Source organism: Rissa tridactyla, chromosome W (genome assembly GCF_028500815.1).
Source record: "Rissa tridactyla isolate bRisTri1 chromosome W, bRisTri1.patW.cur.20221130, whole genome shotgun sequence".
In the NCBI taxonomy this organism is placed as follows: Eukaryota; Metazoa; Chordata; class Aves; order Charadriiformes; family Laridae; genus Rissa; species Rissa tridactyla.
Genome location: NC_071496.1, coordinates 24,135,576 through 24,154,613, shown reverse-complemented (window position 1 = coordinate 24,154,613; position 19,038 = coordinate 24,135,576). Strand labels below are relative to the sequence as shown.

The 19,038-nt window shown below is 39.3% G+C and overlaps 1 protein-coding gene across 1 annotated transcript in view; it reads left to right on the top strand.

The window, feature by feature from the left end:
- Window positions 1-17,672, top strand: part of LOC128901978 (excitatory amino acid transporter 1-like) — a 52,007-nt gene extending 34,335 nt beyond the window's left edge. The window contains exons 3-9 of the mRNA XM_054184198.1: window positions 3,559-3,763; window positions 6,776-6,818; window positions 10,678-10,973; window positions 12,621-12,854; window positions 14,396-14,590; window positions 15,876-16,010; window positions 17,468-17,672. Coding sequence (XP_054040173.1) covers window positions 3,559-3,763; window positions 6,776-6,818; window positions 10,678-10,973; window positions 12,621-12,854; window positions 14,396-14,590; window positions 15,876-16,010; window positions 17,468-17,672 — 1,313 coding nt within the window. The remainder of the gene's footprint in view (window positions 1-3,558; window positions 3,764-6,775; window positions 6,819-10,677; window positions 10,974-12,620; window positions 12,855-14,395; window positions 14,591-15,875; window positions 16,011-17,467) is intronic.
- The last annotated feature ends 1,366 nt before the right edge of the window (window positions 17,673-19,038 follow it).

Genomic DNA, 19,038 nt, shown 5'->3' with positions numbered 1-19,038 from the left:
CTCCTTGTCATGTCTTTATTTCACCCACAGCGTGACCGATTCCTCACTTATTTCTCAAGGGAGAGAAAGAGTATGTGAAGGGAGAGGACAGGGGTAAGGGCTTGGGTTTGTTTGTAGTTTTACAGACTTATGCCTGCCCCCTTCTTTCTTCCCTTCCCTCCCTCCCTCCCCAGCAATACATAAAAAAATCATTCCCATTCATGTTGTGTGCATGCACACACTGTGAGAAATTACAGGCGCTCTGCTCAAGGTTGCCTTGACAACTTCAAGGGACCGGTGGCACAGCAGTTTCCCAGGTTCCCTGGGGAAAGGGAAGTGAGGGGAAAAGAGGAGGCAGAGGTGCTGGAGCCAGAAGCTGTGTGGAGGAGAGAGCAGGGAGCAGGATGAAAGGGACACATACATCTCCCGTGGGACAATGGGAGTTTTGCTTACTGGCTGTGAAAGGACACACTGAGGATACAATGGTCTGTGATACATGAAAGCTTCCAGACTCTGACATGAAACCCTTCCAGAGACCCATTCAGCTCTAAGAATTCTTGTCAACATCTTAAAATGCAAAGAAAAGAAACCCCTTCATTTTCTTATGTTTTAAAAACAGATTTTAAATATTTTTTAGATAATTCTTGTTGTTGGTATGCTGGAAGCTTTTGCAGTTTTGGACCTGGAAGATACTGAGTGTACCTCTCGTGAGTTCCCTGAGTTCCCATTAACCACAGTGGGAGGGAAGGCTGCCCAGCAGCTCCCTAGTAGGGGCTCTCTGAGGTGAGAACTTGCTTCCTCCTCATATAGCTTTTGTTCATACTTATGTTTGTCATCCCTCCGCTTTGAATGCTTACTGCTATACATGCCACGAGCGGTTAGAGCTCAAGAAGAGGGGAATTGCTGTCCCCCGCTTTCAAGCTGAGAAGTCATTTATATGACAAGCAAGAGCAGAAATGAGACTGAGCAACCTAAAATAAGGGGCTGTGTAGTCACAGCGCATAATAGGAAACCAAGCTGGAAAGCAGCTTATAAAGACAAGAGCATGACTCTTGGTCTCTGACATATCACTTGCACACAGTTCACCACTCAGTCCCAAAATCAGTCCAAGAAAGAAATAGAACCACAAGCCCCAATCCTTCAACACAGCAATCTTTAATGGTAAAATACGTCCTACACACCTAGTGATTTTTGAAGCGTAGGAGACTCAACCTAGTATCAAGTGTGGAGTACAAAGAAAATTAGGCTTGATTAAAGCAGTAAGCACATATGCCTGCGAACCCTCTAGACTGACAGTGCTCAGCATCTGGTCCTGAATCTATTACCTGGTAAGGGCAGGATACTGGGAACTCACTGATTTAACATCTGTGCATTTCCAAATCTTCTCAACAAACTATATAGGTTAAATTTACCTTTTCATACTCAGGATGTAAACCAAGTTTAAAGTCGATCTTAGCTAAAATGAAAAAAACTATACAGACCATTGCTGCTATATTAGAAATAGCAAGAACATAAAACATCAATGAAAATATATAAAGACAAAGTTGACAGGACTAGTATGCATGCATTCATTTTTCACTTTTTAAATCACACTTCTTTTTAAGTTATATACTGATACTTTAAAAATAAAATTTGTAACAAATGCTGTCTCATATAAACATTGTACAACTCAGTAGAAGCTCTCAAAGACTCCAACAATTCTTAACTTTATTTTTATGCATTGATTAATTATATTTGCATTATTTTGCATTTGCATTATTTTGAGGACTCTAAAAAAACAAGCTACAGAATTTACTTCCTGTTAGTAAAAATAACTATTTATTACTTGGTAGTATTTGCCATTTTCCTCACAGAATTTTAAAACATAAATGTAAACTTACCACAAGCATTATCATCCAGTTTTACTGATGGAAAAGCTGAGCAGAGAAATGAAGGATCAAGTGCTTCAAATGTTGGATTTCCATTTTCAGTTTCTTCCTGTGTTTGTAACACTTTGTTCTTCCATTACAATGGCACATATAAATCAAGCAATTCAGAGTGCAAATCTAGTAATCACCCTTTGCAATTCATTTTGTGGGTACAAATCTTACTGGCTCTAATTGCTTCTGATGAAAGGACAGGCAAGACCTAGCTGAAATGAAAGGGTAAGTATGAAGCATGTGATTGGTTTTATACTTTGAAGATTTGATCAGAGCCTGGAACACAGCCTTAATCTCAGTTACATCAGTGACTAGAGTAGTTTCACTGTAACTCCAGTAGCACATATTTCCTCCTTTAGAAGATAGACAGAAGTATGACATATCTACAATGATAAGCATTTTGAGAAAATATTTAGTTTTGCCAGGCCATGATTCTAGTTTTATGTTTTCATATTATTTATATTCACACAGTCCTTTTGCCTTACTTTAAATGCTTTCTCCTCGGAGATAAGTACCCAGAGTGTAAGGCAGGCAGCTTTCATTATCTTCTGTACATTCAAAGATGGCATCTAGATAAATATGTGGGCAGTCCACAAAAGTTCGGTTTAGACAGTGACATATAGAGGTACATAGGAGGAGATAATAAAGCAAAGAGATCTTTTCCTGACCCCTTTCTTCATTCTGCACTTTGAAAGCATGATTCCAACAAGAAATGCCAGCACTGTTTTGAGACAGATGGTGTAGACCTCCAGATTAAGTATGGGGAAGTTATTGACTACTTGAAATTTTAAGAAGGAGCAAAGGGGCATTTTAAGGAGAGGAACACTAACTGCACCTGTTTGGAAAGAGAAAGAGGATTTCCATTTCTGACAGTCCTCATGAGACACTCCTCCTCAGAAATTCAGAGCTCTTTCCCTGGCAGAACTGCACCTTCATTTAAAAAACACAGTACAGCCCTGTTGGTGCAATCTCATGAACAAATACTTTAGCAGATGCCATAACTGAGCAGCCTAGCTGCTAATTCATATTAGATCAGATGCATTAAAATGAGCCAAGAATTAGGAGTAATGTTGCAAGTTTTGCAAAGCTTATAAAAGATTCTAAATGCTTATTCATACAATAGTAAGGATTTTCTGAAATAAGCTAATAGCATTTAACCTATTTTAAACTCCCATGGCTTGGGACAGAGGTAAACTCAGGGCATTCCATTAGGGATTGAAGAAAACTCTTCATACACATTAATTGTAGCAAACATTATCAACGTTACTTGAGAGTATTCTGTTTTCTTTCTTACCATTACAAATTCAGTGCAGCACATTTCTAAGGTATATTTTTCAGACTGTGGTAACTATGCTAATCAAAAACCATGAATTGTCTCACTGGCATATAGGGAATGCCACACTACATCAGATCAATAATCTTTGCTTTTAACAAGTGTTAACGAAGCACAGAAAGCTGTAACTCTTGTAATAGAAAGCATTAGGGGTGGGATGGGAAGACAGTGGCAGTACAAGCTGCAAAAGAGGGCCAACTTACCTTGGGTAGCTTTAAATGTACTGGTCATCAAAAGTCTTCCCACAAAACCATTTTCATCATGCTGAGTTTATAGTCTTTACTCACAGCTGTATGAGGTGAATGTCCTTGTGCTTAAATTTACTAGGAATTGCCGCCCTGGATAGTAAAGCATCAGGGAAGATGGGAGTCCGAGCAGTAGTCTACTACATGAGTACTACGATCATTGCTGTACTGATTGGTATAATCATCGTGGTCATCATCCACCCTGGAAAAGGTACTAAAGAAAATATGCACAGAGAAGGCAAAATTGTTGAAGTCACAGCAGCAGATGCCTTTCTTGATTTAATCAGGTATGGCTATGATATTGCACACTTTCTGTACCAAAAATGACAACAGTGATATTTAGAGTCACACGAGAATAGTAGGGAATTTTAGACAGTGAATGCCTAAATTAGCAAAATTTCTTACCAATATCTCTAACCCCTACAATGCTACAAAAGAATACATGGATTTATTTTCAAATCAAACCGTTGCAAGGGAAGAAACTGCTTTTAATATTCAAAGAAAGAAAGATTCTTTCTTTCACGAACAAAAGAAAGACTTCTGTTCTGCTATCTGCATGGGTGTTTTCTCCTCTTTCCATAGCACAATCCTTATTACCAAATTCATCTGCTTTCCCTTATTTACAACTTTAGACAGTTTTATCACTTCAATCCCTGATATAGCTATTAATCTTAATTTTTAATTGTAGCTGCCAGTCTGGGTGCATCTACTCACCCTTGTTAAACTGTATGGATGGGAAATAAATTCCAGAAACAGGCAAGTAAAATGCTTGAAATAGAGGGGCACAAATATAAAAGCTTGTTTTCTTCTTGCTCAGAGACTCTGCAGTGCCTCTTTTATAGAGCTAATATGTCACAGATGTATTCCAGGGAGTAGGGAAGCTGAGGATTTGAACTTGGGAGCTTTTCCACAGGTAAAACCACCAAAATTTTGTGTTCCACTAACCCATTTGGAGAAGCCAGAGACATGGAGAAAGGCCTCCAAGAGTCATACTGCCAGGAAGGGGGACTTCAGAAAGACTCATAAAGAGGTTTGCACTCAGATTCCTCAAGACAACTGGCAAGGGCTCCAACCACATCGCCCAAGTCGCAGAAAGCAAAGGTGGGGACTATGAGAATGAAGAACTGCCCACTATAGGAGAAGATCTAGTAGGAGACCATCTAAGGAACCTGAAGGTACACAAGTCTATGGGACCTGATGAAATCCATCCTGAGGGAATTGGTGGATGAAGCTGATAAGCCACTTTCCATTATATTTGAAAAGTCGTGGCAGTCTGGTGAAATTCCCGCTGACAGAAAAAGGGGAAACATAACCCCCATTTTCAAAAAGGGAAAAAAGGAAGACCCGGGGAACTACAGGCTGGTCAGTCTCACCTCTGTGCCTGGCAAGATCATGGAGCAGATCCTCCTGGAATCTCTGCTAAGGCACATGGAAAATAAGGAGGTGATTGGTGACAGCCAACATGGCTTCACCAAGGGCAAGTCATGCCTGACAAATTTGGTGGCCTTCTACGATGTTGTTACAGCGTTGGTAGATAAGGGGAGAGCAACTGATGTCATCTACCTGGAATTGTGCAAAGTGTGTGACACTGTCCCACACAACATCCTGGTCTCTAAATTGGAAAAGCATGGATTTGATGGATGGACCACTCAGTGGATAAGAAACTGGCTGGATGGCCACACTCAAAGAGTGGCAGTCAATGACTCAATATCCAAGTGGAAATCAGTGACAAGTGGCGTTCCTCAGGGGTCGGTACTGGGACCAGTGCTGTTCAAGATCTTTGTTGGTGACATGGACAGTGGGACTGAGTGCACCCTCAGCAAGTTTGCCGATGACACCAAGCTGTGTGGCGTGGTCGACATGCTGGAGGGGAGGCGTGCCATCCAGAGGAACCTGGACAGGCTTGAGAGGTGGGCCTGCGGAAACCTCATGAAGTTCAACCAGGCCAAGTGCAAGGTCCTGCACAAGCAGAAATACAGGCTGGTAGCAGAATGGATTGAGAATAGCCCCGAGGAGAAGGACTTGGGGGTGCTGGTGGATGAGAAGCTCAATATGAGCCGACAATGTATGCTTGCAGCCCAGAAAGCCAACTGCATCCTGGGCTGCATCAGAAGAAGTATGGCCAGCAGGTCGAGGGAGGTGATTCTGCCCCCTCTACTCTGCTCTGGTGAGACCCCACCTGGAGTACTGTGTCCAGCTCTGGAGTTCCCAACATAAGAAGGACATGGACCTGTTGGAATGGGTCCAGACAAGGCCCACAAATATGATCAGAGGGCTGGAGCACCTCTCCTATGAGGACAGGCTGAGAGAGTTGGGGTTGTTTAGCCTGGAGAAAAGAAGGCTGCAAGGAGACCTTAAAGGGTCTCCCTCCCAAGGAGAGGGACTTTTTACAAGGGCATGTAGTGATAAGATGAGGGGTAATGGCTTCAAACCAGAAGAGGGTATATGGGTATATTTAGATTAGATCTCAGGAAGAAATTTTTCAGTATGACGGTGGTGAGGCACTGGAACAGGTTGCCCAGAGAAGTTGTGGAGGCCCCTTCCCTGGAAGTGTTCAAGACCAGGCTGGATGGGGCTTTGAGCAGCCTGGTCTAGTGGGAGGTGTCCCTGCCCATGGCAGGGGGGTTGGTACTAGGTGATCTTTAAGGTCCCTTCCAACCTAAACCATTCTATCATTCTATGATTTATTCAGTTAGGGTGCTTCTAATTCCCTCAGAAATGTCACCATTCTGGAAAGCAAACAAGCAAATTCCCGTATTTAACAAGTATATGCACACATATATAATTATATATGTGTATATATAATACTCAAACTTCAGAAATATTTATTTCTTATTCACAACAAGACTCTAAATCGAGTGATAAATGCATGATATAATAGGCTACGTGACTGCAAAAATTGTTTGAGAATTAGAAATGCATTAAATATTAAGAACTTCTTTATTAATCTGGATTCAGACAGCATTAATAAATACAAAATTAAAAGTCAACACTGACCCATAGAGCTTTGTTCATTTGATAATTTAGCTAATATTCTGTTCCATAACCAGACCTGCTATACAGTATTGAATACACAGATTGCAATTGACAGGATCTATCCAACGCTACTACATTTTGTCCCGATAAAGCTAACCAGGACAATGCTATATGCAAAGCTCTACTCACTGTATACACAATTGCATATTTGTGTTAGTATCCCTTTGAAAATTAGCTGGTCAATTATTTTATTAGCTGTGCCACTACTTAAGGTATTACTAGATTTTTATTACTTCTCATGTCATTTTCTTTCTTTTTCACAGAAATATGTTCCCTCCAAATTTGGTGGAAGCTTGCTTTAAACAGGTAAAAATGTTTTGTAATTTCCAACTGAAACATATAATAAAGTAAGAAATCGTGCTAAAGTAAGAAAAGCAGCTTATGACTTAGCTCTTAAGCTGTTCCAACAGGCAGTAGCCATTCAGCCAGGCAGCACACATCTAACACTGTCTAATAGCCATATCATTGTTGCTTTTGACCTAGTCAAATATGTAGGAATGAGAGAAGGACCTGAGGGTAATGGAGGAGAATCAGAACAAAGTCAGTTATGATGTGTCTAGGGAAAATAGGAAATTAATAGGAAATGTGGTAGGAAATTAATAGGAAATATGGTAGGAAATTAGGCTTTAATTCCAGCCCTCATTAAGCAGCTTGCTTTTTTATGTTTGTCTAATCTGCATGCCCACAAATCCAGCAAAATTACACCCTTCAGATTAAGGAATTTTTACCTAACTTTTTTTTCTACTTTAAAGCAGTAATAAAAATATACATATAACACAATTATCATACACACACACTTTTTTTTAAAAAGTGTTTGATGTACAATGTTAGGCAATATTTTAACACTCCTGTCATGACTGAAATAAAATCCCTTCAGTGATGACTTCTAGATAATTTCCACTCTAATACCTCTCTGTCACTTAAAGAGGCAATCCCATCCCTCCTTCCCTGGCTGTGTAGTCCCAGTCTCGGTGTTTTGCCCTCTCTGGCATTCATCTGATTCCTCAGTGAGCTGATTCACCTCCAAAAAGTGACCACTTCTTTGCTTGATAAGTTTTCCTGCCAATTTAAAGAGTAGGATTGGCTCATGGAAAGATCAAACTAGAACTGACACAGAGGAGAAATTATCACAAGCTGTATGGGAGCAAGTAGGAAGTGGAACTATGCTTTTCCATGTCAGCCAACTGTTGGAACAGCTCAGCTGTCTACTCTAACCACAGCCCAAGTCTTACAACTTTTTAGCAAATTTTATTTAAAACTCAAGAATATCTAACCTCCAAGGAGATTTTTTCTGCTACATCTTATTCATAAATTTTCCATAAATCTCCTCTAAGCAAGTTTTACTTGAAGTTCTGAAAGACTTAAAGCCTTCAGGGGATACAGCAAATATGTGGAAGGAGTGCATGAAAACTATTCAGGTGTGGAAAATAACAGAAAATTAGCTCAGTGTTGCTAGATGCTGATATTCAGCTTTCTCATCTTAGGCATAAGTATTCCACGTCACTAAAATACTTTCTGAGTGTGCAACAGTCCCCAAATATTACTAATAATATTACAACTCCTGGACTTAATATTTGGGGGGGATTGTTGGCAGGCCCAAAGGAATAAAAATTCAAAGTTGCCAAATAAACTTGACGCCAGCATCCCATTGCTTTAATGGGATGCTTTATTGTATTTAACATCCTGAGATATATTAGAAATATTTTTCTAGTGAAATTTAGTATTCTTTGCTCAAAAGAATTTAATCAGGACAGGACTACAGGGCTTTTTGAGACCAGAGAGAAATATTCAGGATACACATTTCTCTTTGGAAAAGTATTAGGTGGTGAAATACTGGTTTTCAAAGTAGATATTCAGGAGCATAATGAGATTTTGAAAATGATTTGCCCATTCCATAATGGACCCATTTAAGGTAGAACCCTATACTTAATTAAGAAAAATGGTGATTTCTTACTGCAAAGCAGAGAAAACTAATGGCTTTGCCATAACAAAAGAAAAATGAGGTATGTTATATTTCAGTTATTCACTCTAATATTTTTCTAATTCAAAAAGATGAAAAAGTAAAGGAACTCCAGAGCACATGAAAATATTTCAACTAGCCAAAAAAGGCCTATTTATTTAACAGTTGTGAAAATGTTGCTGGGAAAAATATCAATTCATAAAAATCACAGAATCACAGAATGGTAGGTGTCGGAAGGGACCTTCGGAGATCATCTAGTCCAACTCACCTGCCAAAGCAAGTTCACCTCAAAGTAAAGAAGTATTTCCTCCTGTTCAGATGGAACTTCCTGTGTCTGTTGCCCCTTGTCCTGTCACCGGGCACCACTGAAAAGAGTCTGGCCCCATCCTCTTGACACCCGCCCTTTAGATATTTATAAGCATTGATGAGATCCCCTCTCAGTCTTCTCTTCTCCAGGCTAAACAGACCCAGGTCTCTCAGCCTTTCCTCATGAGAGAGGTGCTCCAGTCCCTTGATCATCTTTGTAGCCCTCTGCTCGACTCTCTCCAGTAGCTCCCTGTCCTTTTTGAACTGGGGGGCCCAGAACTGGACACAGTACTCCAGGTGCGGCCTCACCAGGGCAGAGTAGAGGGGGAGGATAACCTCCCTTCGACCTGCTGGCCACGGTCTTTTTAATGCACCCCAGGAGACCATCGGCCACAAGGGCACATTGCTGCCTCATGGTCAACTTGTTGTCCACCAGGACTCCCAGGTCTCTCTCTACAGAGCTGCTTTCCAGCAGGTCAGCCCCCAACCTGTACTGGTGCATGGGGTTATTCCTCCCCAGGTGCAGCACCCTACACTTGCCCTTACTGAATTTCATTAGGTTCCTCACCCCCCAGCTCTCTAGCCTGTCCAGGTCTCTCTATATGGCAGCACAGCCTTCTGGTGTGTCATCCACTCCTCCCAGCTTTGTATCATCAGCAAACTTGCTGAGGGTACACTCTGTCCCCTCATCCAGGTCGTTGATGAATATATTGAACAAGACTGGACCCAGTACTGACCCCTGGGGAACGCCGCTAGCTACAGGCCTCCAAAATGGACTCTGCACCACTGGTCACAACCCTCTGAGCTCTGCCATTCAGCCAGTTCTCAATCCACCTCACTGTCCACTCATCTATCCCACACTTCCTAAGCTTACCTATGAGGATGCTATGGGAGACAGCGTCAAAAGCCTTGCTGAAGTCGAGGTAGACAACATCCACTGCTCTCCCCTCATCTATCCATCCAGTCATTCCATCATAGAAGACTACCAGATTAGTCAGATGTGATTTCCCCTTAGTGAATCCATGCTGACTACTCACGATGACCTTCTTTTCCTCTACATGCTTACAGATGACATCCAGGATTTGCTGTTCCATCGCCTTTCCAGGGATGGAGGTGAGGCTGACTGGCCTGTAGTTTCCTGGGTCCTCCTTCTTGCCCTTTTTGAAGACTGGAGTGCCATTAGCTTTCCTCCAGTCCTCAGGCATCTCTCCTGTTCTCCGTGACTTTTCAAAGATGATGGAGAGTGGCTTCACAATAACAGCTGCCAGCTCCCTCATCACTCGTGGGTGCATCCTGTCAGGGCCCATGGGTTTGTGGGTGTTGAGTTTGCCTAAATGATCTGTAACCCGATCCTCCTCGATCAAGGGAGAGTCTTCCTTACTCCAGGCTCTCTCTCCTACCTCCAGGATCTGGGATTCCTGAGGGCCGGCCTTAGCAGTAAAGGCTGAAGCAAAGAAGGCATTCAGTAACTCCACCTTCTCTGCATCCTCTGTCACCAGGGCACCTACCTCATTCAGCAGTGGGCCCACATTTTCCCAGTAATATGTAGTAAAAGGAAGTCATCAGCAGTAAAAGGAAGACTAGGGAAAATGGAAACTAAGAATCAATAGTTTTGTTCACAAAACTCATGAGCATGACAAATCTGTGTCTTTGATTTTGACTCGTTGACAAGAAAGCGAGTTCTGGAAGCTAAAGGTGAAACTTTAGCTCTTGAAGTTAATATGGATTTTTGTTGCTTTTAGGAAAGCTAGGTTTTCATAACAGCACATTCTACCAACAAATATTACACAAAGAATTCAAATGTCCTACAATAGTAATTAATAATTTAATGTGTGATTTTTACCTTTGCTTGCTATAATTCACAGAATTCCTATTGTTCTTTTCTTTTTGTCTTACCAGTTCAAAACTAACTATGAAAAGAGAATATTTAAAGTAGATATTTCATACAATGACACATCCACGGTGGCTTCCATATTAAGTAATGTGTCAGAAGCAATGGAAACCCTCACCCGAATGAAAGAGGAAATAGTTCCTGTTCCAGGTTCTGTAAATGGAGTGAACGCCCTTGGCTTGGTGGTTTTCTCAATAAGCTTTGGCCTGGTAATTGGAAGCATGAAGGAGCAAGGTCAGGCATTAAAAGACTTCTTTGATAGCCTAAATGAGGCTATCATGAGATTGGTAGCTCTAATAATGTGGTAAGTGCCTCTGATAAATTCCATATTAAGTTACTAACAATATTTTTTCATCACAGTCATGCACTGGATAGCAAGAGTCTGTTTGGCAGGAAGTCAGACAATAGCATCTTAACTACCTTGCAGCTTTTTTTGTAAATGAACCCAAGAACTGTAATTCTGTATATCAATAATTTACTCAAACATACTCATTCTTTCAGTGTGTTTAGCTTTTGACACAAAAAAACAGGGTCTAAGGCAGAATTTGCAAAGCTTATACAGAGCCATTCTACATCTTCATAAAGACAGAAATCACAACAGTATGCTATCAAAGTTTCCTTATGACCTACTCTGACTTCACTAAAGGAAAACGACAAACCTCTCCCATAATCTTATTTCTACACAGCAAGACCTTGTTATCATTAGTTTCCAACACAACTGGTTCCTGCAGTTGTGTAGTGTATATGTATGCCCTTTCATTGTCGCTGCACTGCTTACAGATACACATAATTTTGCCACTTCCTTTATTGTGTTCTACAGGTAAATAAAACCAATACCTTTTCCTGCAAACATTAGGTATGAAGTCTTTTCAACAATGAAGATTTATTATTCGTCAGGTAGAAAGTTAATTATGAAAAGAAATTTTGTCTTGTTGCCTTCTTTACTACAGAAAGCAAACAAACAAACAAACAAACAAATCAACTCCAAAAGCATAAAAAACTACCCAAGAGCACACACACACGTTGTAATACTAGATACAAAACTAAAAATAAGTATATTTTTTCCAGGAAAATTCCATTTCTGCCAGGAAACATCTATACAAAGCAAAAATCTTTTCTCCTTTTTTACAAGCTCCCTTAAGACAATAAAGCAGTAGATGAGAATTATTACTTCTGAGACATTTCTGCATGGATTTGATGGCTGAAAGTGCAATTGAGATATGCTGGATAAATTTTGTTCTGTGATAACTTAGTATAAAAAGACAAGGGGACATTTATGGAAATAAGGCTGTATCAAAAGTCCAGCTGCAGCAGGATTATATTAGAGATTTACGCTCAGCACTAGCTCCTTCTTCATCTGTAGCTGTGCTTGCCGATAGGAAAACGCAGATTATACCACCTTTGTTGCTGCCCCACAATGCAGCTAACCTCTGTCATACAGATGTCTTCATGCTAAAGTATTTATCCAGTGCACCACTTGAAATCATCAGAAGTTAGCCTTTTGTGTGGGTTCCTTCCCCAACAACATGGAAAACAACACTGGAGAGATAACAGAATTGGGTACTTGTCATAGTCTCCAACTATGTTGGTTGAACCTTTGTTCATACAGACAGAATTATAACAGAATTGGCTAAATTAGCTTCTAAATGACACTTGAATTCCAAAGGGAGATCATCTTCCTACAGGTCTGAAAGGCATGCTATACATCTTGAAATCCTTACCAGATCCTGAATCCAAAAGAGCCTATCAGAAACATTCATTGCTGTGGTTTCATCCAGGTTAAACTGTTAAGAGTTAAAGAGTTAAACTCTTGGGCTGCTTCTGAATAATTCCAGTCATCCTACCAGCAAAATCCTACATTCATGCATGCATATAAACACAAAAGGTATGGATGGGGGGGTTGGATTTCTACTTTGTTCAGTGCAATATTAGTTTGATTTCTTATTTGCAGGTATGCTCCACTTGGAATCCTCTTCTTGATTGCTGGAAAAATTATTGAGATGGAAGATATGGGTGTGATTGGTGGTCAGCTTGCCATGTATACTGTAACAGTTATCATCGGTTTGCTAATTCATGCTGTCATTGTCCTACCTCTTCTCTACTTCCTGATAACTCGTAAGAAACCTTGGGTATTTATTGGAGGCCTAATTCAGGCATTAGTCACAGCTTTGGGAACGTCTTCCAGGTATAATACAATATTTTAAGGTCATATTTTTTTATAATATTATTGGTTTGAGAAACAATTTTGTCTAATATAATTGGTTAACTCCATATTCAAATATTCATTTGGGCACTTTATTTCAGTTCCACTGCTCTCTGACAGAGATGATTATTATTATTATATTTACTTGAAGTCTGTTTTCTATGATAACCCTTGAACAGAGATGAAATAGTTCTGGTGATGCAGACTGTACGGCTGGAACTCTTGTGACTTTGATTAGCCTTGGTGTTTGAGATTTGTAAGTAGTTTGTAATGGCTTGCTGATAAAGGATACTGCTGGCAAGGGAAGTTTTATGTTTGTCTGTGGCAAAATGGAGCAGAAAACAGGAAGGTTCAGAGGGGATTCTAAGAGAGCTTGAGAGCCCTTCTTGGCAGGTGACGTTCTGTGCTCAAAATCCTGATAACCAATGATGGATATCAGAAATGCAACAGAAGAGCCATTTTTTCTCTTTGTTGATGAAATCATAGGGACTTCATAGGAATAAGAAACCTGTTTGTGTCTGTGATAAAATGAAACATTGTAATCAAATATACATTTCTACACCATATGACCTTTCATAAAACACATTCCATTTTAAAACATTTTAAAAGCATCTCCTAAAGACAGATGTTTTCAGTCAGCTAGTCCATATAACTAAATTCAAGACCCTGGCATTTGGGATTATTCTGAAGATCTGGATGAGAAACTATTGGGACAATTAATGTAGAATCAGATTAAGTTTGCTATCACTGAAAAAGCTCTTTAGGACTGAAAAAAATTATGGCAGTATATTAATTGGGTAGAGAGGGACAATTACTAATTTCACATTTGTTCACATTTGACATTTTAATGTCAGTCCTTGCAAATTTGTGGAATACCCCAAAGGTAATTTGATTTAAAATTATTTTAAAAGGAAGATAATATAACTAATGCTAGTCAACATAGTTTAAGAGAAAATAAACTCGGGGGGGGGAAGGCAGTGGCTGGGTGTTGCTTAGATGCCTACTGGGGTTAACCCACAAGTGGTAAAATAATATAATCATCCATCAGAATACCCTTTCCAGAGGAGCCAGCAAATAAAGATGAGAAAACATGCTGTTTACTGAAGGGTTGAATAGCTCAATTCATATAAATTCAGGAAAACAATGCTTAGGGGTGATTCAATCATAACTCGACATCAAAAGTGGGAAGCGGTAATTTTTAACTAGATTCTTCTGTTTAGCGTGCTAAAATATAACAAAATCTGGTGACAAAATACTGAAGTTAGGCACATTCAGACTAGGGACTACATAGAGAGTGACAGTAATTAACAATTGGAAAAACCTTCCAAGAGCATCAGGAGAACCACCATCATTAGAAGTGTTTAAATCCAGCCTTGGCATTTTTTAAAAAAAATATTCTGGTAGATCACATAAAAATTAAGACAATTAGAACAATCTATCTTGTCATCACAAAGCATGACATTCTTTTCATTCCTTCTTTGTAGAATTTATATCATGTATTACCTTCTTTCTTTTTGTTACAGTTCTGCAACGCTACCTGTTACATTTAAGTGTCTAGAAGAAATAAATGGAGTGGACAAACGAGTTACAAGATTTGTACTCCCGGTCGGTGCTACAATTAATATGGACGGAACTGCTTTATACGAGGCTTTGGCTGCAATTTTCATTGCACAGGTTAACAACTTTGATCTGAACTTTGGACAAATTATCACAATCAGGTACAGAAACCATTATTACCTACATCTCATAAAAGCACCTTTGTGATGACTCCTTCTTGCCATTATATGTGGGTTTAAACAACAGCATCTAGAGCTAAAAATGAGAACTGCTACAGTAGCTGAATAACTGTAATGATTTACATCTTCTGCACAAAAGAGGCCCCCTAGCACATATTCTCCATTAGGTAAACCTTTAAAAAACTGTAGCATGACACACATATCACTGGACTTAGTAGAGTTAACAAGAACAGTTTTTAATGACTTTTAAATTTTCTTTCTTAAGAACTCATGCAGCTTTTGGGAGCGTAGACTTACAATCAGTACCAGATAGTTTTCAAGCACACAAGCCTTCATGTTTGAAATAGAACAGCAAACAACCCACTAAGTATCACTCGATGATAACTGATCTGCATTAATTTATTATGTTACTCAAACAGTTTAAGATAAAAAGGTGATGGGTACATGTACAGAATAATGAAATGTCAGCAAGGGGAGAGAGAGACACTGTAGGAAAGAGAGACAGGTATTTTATCACTCAGAAACACTGAGAGTTCAGACATGGTGAACTGGGAATGTAGAAGATTTTCAATCAATCAGAAGTGCTTCTTTCCATAAAAAACACCAGCTTAATTCAATATTCATCAACAGAAGGCAAAACTCTGTCTTCACACTCTGAGGCAATAGTTCCACATTCATTAGTACTAGAGCTGCTCCATGACAAATCACCTGACAAAACAAATTCTTCCTAAACTAGGTGTGAACAAGCATATTTTTATCAAGTTACTAGACTGTATGATTCAGGGTTTCTGGCAGCTTTCTGTTTTCTGATGGCTGAATGTCAACTGCTGGAGGACAGATACTTCACCTAACATGACATTATAGTGAGATGGACAGAGAATAAAAGTTCTTGCATTAGATCTGCCAGGACAAAATTACCTCCTCGACTTTTCTTTTAACATGTTTGAGCTTGTGGAGTGAGTTTGTTCAAGGAGTGGGGGCATGTAGCTATAATGTTTTTGTCTGGCCCTTAGCATCTAGTAAGGGATTTAACATCTAACAAAATCATGTTTCCAGGGTTATGAATAAAGGTTTAGTGTAAACATTTTGGATTAAGTTACACACTCCCCTGCAGCTGTATAGCATTCAGATTAGGGACTGGGCTCATCTTTTTCTTTACTACTGAGCAAATGCTTTCTTGCTTCAAATCTGTTTTTAATGTTTGCCAGATGATAAGGAGAGTTTATTATGGAAGACAATTAATTGCTTTTGCCATCTCTTTGCACAGCATCACAGCTACAGCTGCCAGTATTGGGGCTGCAGGGATTCCTCAAGCTGGACTAGTCACCATGGTCATTGTGCTTACATCAGTAGGTTTGCCTACAGATGATATCACTCTCATCATTGCAGTGGACTGGTTCTTGTAAGTATTTTTGTGGAGTCACTAAGGCTTAGACCATATTTAGAAGTGCAATAGCCAGGGACATTTTGGCAATACTGCAATCAGTGATATACTTCTTTTGCTGTGAAAGGCAGTTGGAAAGAAGTGTTAAAAAGAATCACAATTTTTTGCAATTAATGTATTTTCTTAGAGCAGACGGTGAGGGGTGTTACTTAATGATGGTTCCTCTTGCATGCAAAGGGGTTACTTAGAAACCTGGATCCTTAGGGTACTAAGAAAACTTTCAAACACACTGTAATTCAATCAGCAAAGAATTATTTAGTCTTCTATTTTTCATAGTTTGTCAATGAAAACCTTTCCATCAATCAGGCTCAGAGCTGGTTCAGACCCAACCCAGTTCATTGCAGCCCTGCTGACTATCTAATTCAGGAAAGGTTCATATAGTCTACTCCATGGACGCAGAATTAAAAAACAGTTGTGTAACTCTCTTATCCAGCCACCACAATGTATTGCTCTTCAGTTTTTTCATTTGTCTGTCTGTAAGACTAACTGACACCTGTAGATATATGGGGAAATGCCTTAGGTCCATGAACTAAATTAAAGGCAGAAGGTTTCCTCCAACCTCTATGTCATCTAACCCCTATTAGTTATAGTTTCCAGAGGCTTTTACCCTTCAGTCTTCTCAAGTGATCCCTGCCAGAAGTTGCCCATGTCATTATCAGAACATAATGTTCTCAAATGATTATTGGAACTGGTTGCCCAGAGAGGTGGCAGATGCCCTATCCCTGGAAACATTCATGGTTAGGTTGGCCGGGGATCTGAGCAATGTGATCTAGTTGATGATGTCCCTGCTCATTGTGTGGGGGGGGGTGGACTAGATGACCTTTAAATGTCCCTTCCAACCCAAACCATTGTATGATTCTATGATTTTCTAACCACATGCCCACAACCTTATGTAGGTGGACGCTTATCAAATAACAGTGCCAGTCACTCCTCGTCAAGCTGCCTCCTACATCTTCAGGGCAGAGCCCTCTAAGATGGCTGAATTGTTGTACTTTACTTTGAATCATTTTAGCAGAATTCCACCCTAAATTACTGACCATAGTTTAGGGTCAGGAGGGAAATGACCCTAACAAGGTAGATTCTCATTGGCTTACATGTTCAGAGGATATAAGCCCAAACCACTAGAGTATAAAAATGCCTCCAAGAAGCATCTGCCATACATGCTCCCTTTGTCGTCCTCGTCACATAGCTGTTTCTTGCTGTGAAACTGCCAAGAATATTAACACATTTTGTGGCTCCAAATCCTAGTATATTTGTTAATTTCTGTAGAATGAATCAAGGCATTAACAGTTCAGATAAATTAATATAAAATTTCTGAATCATCTAGTAGCTATTTAAAGGCCATTTTAACAGCTAGTCTGCATGCTTCCCTGAACAAGTGATCAAGTCAAGGCTAACTTACTATTTCTCCTTAGGGATCGTCTCCGCACCACTACCAATGTCTTGGGAGACTCCATCGGAGCGGGAATTGTTGAACATTTATCATGGCATGAGCTGAAGAACAGGGATGCTGAGATGGGCAATTCTGTGATAGAGGAGAATGAAATGAAGAAACCATACCAACTGATCTCACAAGAAAATGAGAGTGAGAAATCATTAGATAGTGAAACCAAGATGTAGGGTAAAGAAGGCATAAGTCCAACACTACAAGTGTGGAAAACACACACTTTTTCCAGCCATTTATATCTTGAATTCACCAAGTTCACTTATTCCTTGTTTTCTCCCTTTATGCTAAGAATTAATGAAAATATATTCCAAATTAGCAGTGATCAAGGTATATATTTGCTTCCCACTTAAAAAAAAATTAATGGGCAACACCATCTGTTCTGCTAGACATGTGCTAACTGAGGATAAATAAAGACAGATTGTCAATTAAATAAAAAAAGTAAATAAATCAGTGTATATGCTACTCAGTCCTGTAAATGTGATCTTATTTTTTTTCTTTCTTTTTTTTTTTAATGAACTGGAAAGTAAAAACAGATAACAAAGACTGAAAATGGTTTTATTTTTTTAAATACCTGTTGCAAAATTCCTAACATCTATAAACACACAATCAATACTTCTAACTTGATAAATGCAATCAGCTAAGTAAATTAACTGTTTTTTTGCTTTTTATCTAATTTTTTTTCTCTAGTGTTATATACTTGTTCAAATACTAACAGGACAATAAAAAGAAGGACATTAATTGAAAGGATAAAAGAAGAGAAGATGTATAAATAAAGAAAAAATACTCCCAATGATCACTTTTATCAGCTGAGTTGAAATATTTCTGAGAAAGTGATTTTATCTGGACACAGTGTTTTGCATTAGCCTCAGCTGATCTTTACAAAAACTTACCCTAGTCAGCTCACACTGACTTGCAAACATTTACGTATATATGTATGTACCTCCACTCTGTATTTGCCCCCTTAATTTCAACATCACAACCTAGCCGAACAATCTATGTGTGTTTTTGTAGGAGCAAGGCCCTAGGCTGTATTGACTCTGGGACAGAAAATGTGTCTTCATGTCTCTAAAAAAAAAAAAAATAGCATGCTCTGCATATGCCAATTATCTACTTAATAAGCAATAATAAGAATAGAAGGCAGTGCTAGCCCTCTGCAGAAGGTGCAGAAGGGTGAGAGGCTCAGATCCTAAAGGGACTGGAATCTAAATCTGAATCCCTGAGACCAACAGGAGGTTTTCTGATTGGAAACCTCCCAAATGCTTGGTCATTCCACTGATAAATTATAAAGCTGTTAGCTGGATTTATATTTTTCCATCTGGAGAAGAAGGTTCCCTATCTCAATGTTAAATTTTGAAATCCTTGTGTGTTTATCAGCAGCATCTCAAAGAGAAAAAATAACCCTTTAGAAAGTAAAACTAATGTGTGCTTTTTTACTTTTTACTAGGAAAAATATATAAAAGGCAAAATAGTAAATACTATAATAAATGTTGAAATTTTAATTAGAAAGGAATTTAAAGTGCAATATTATAGGTTTCTTTC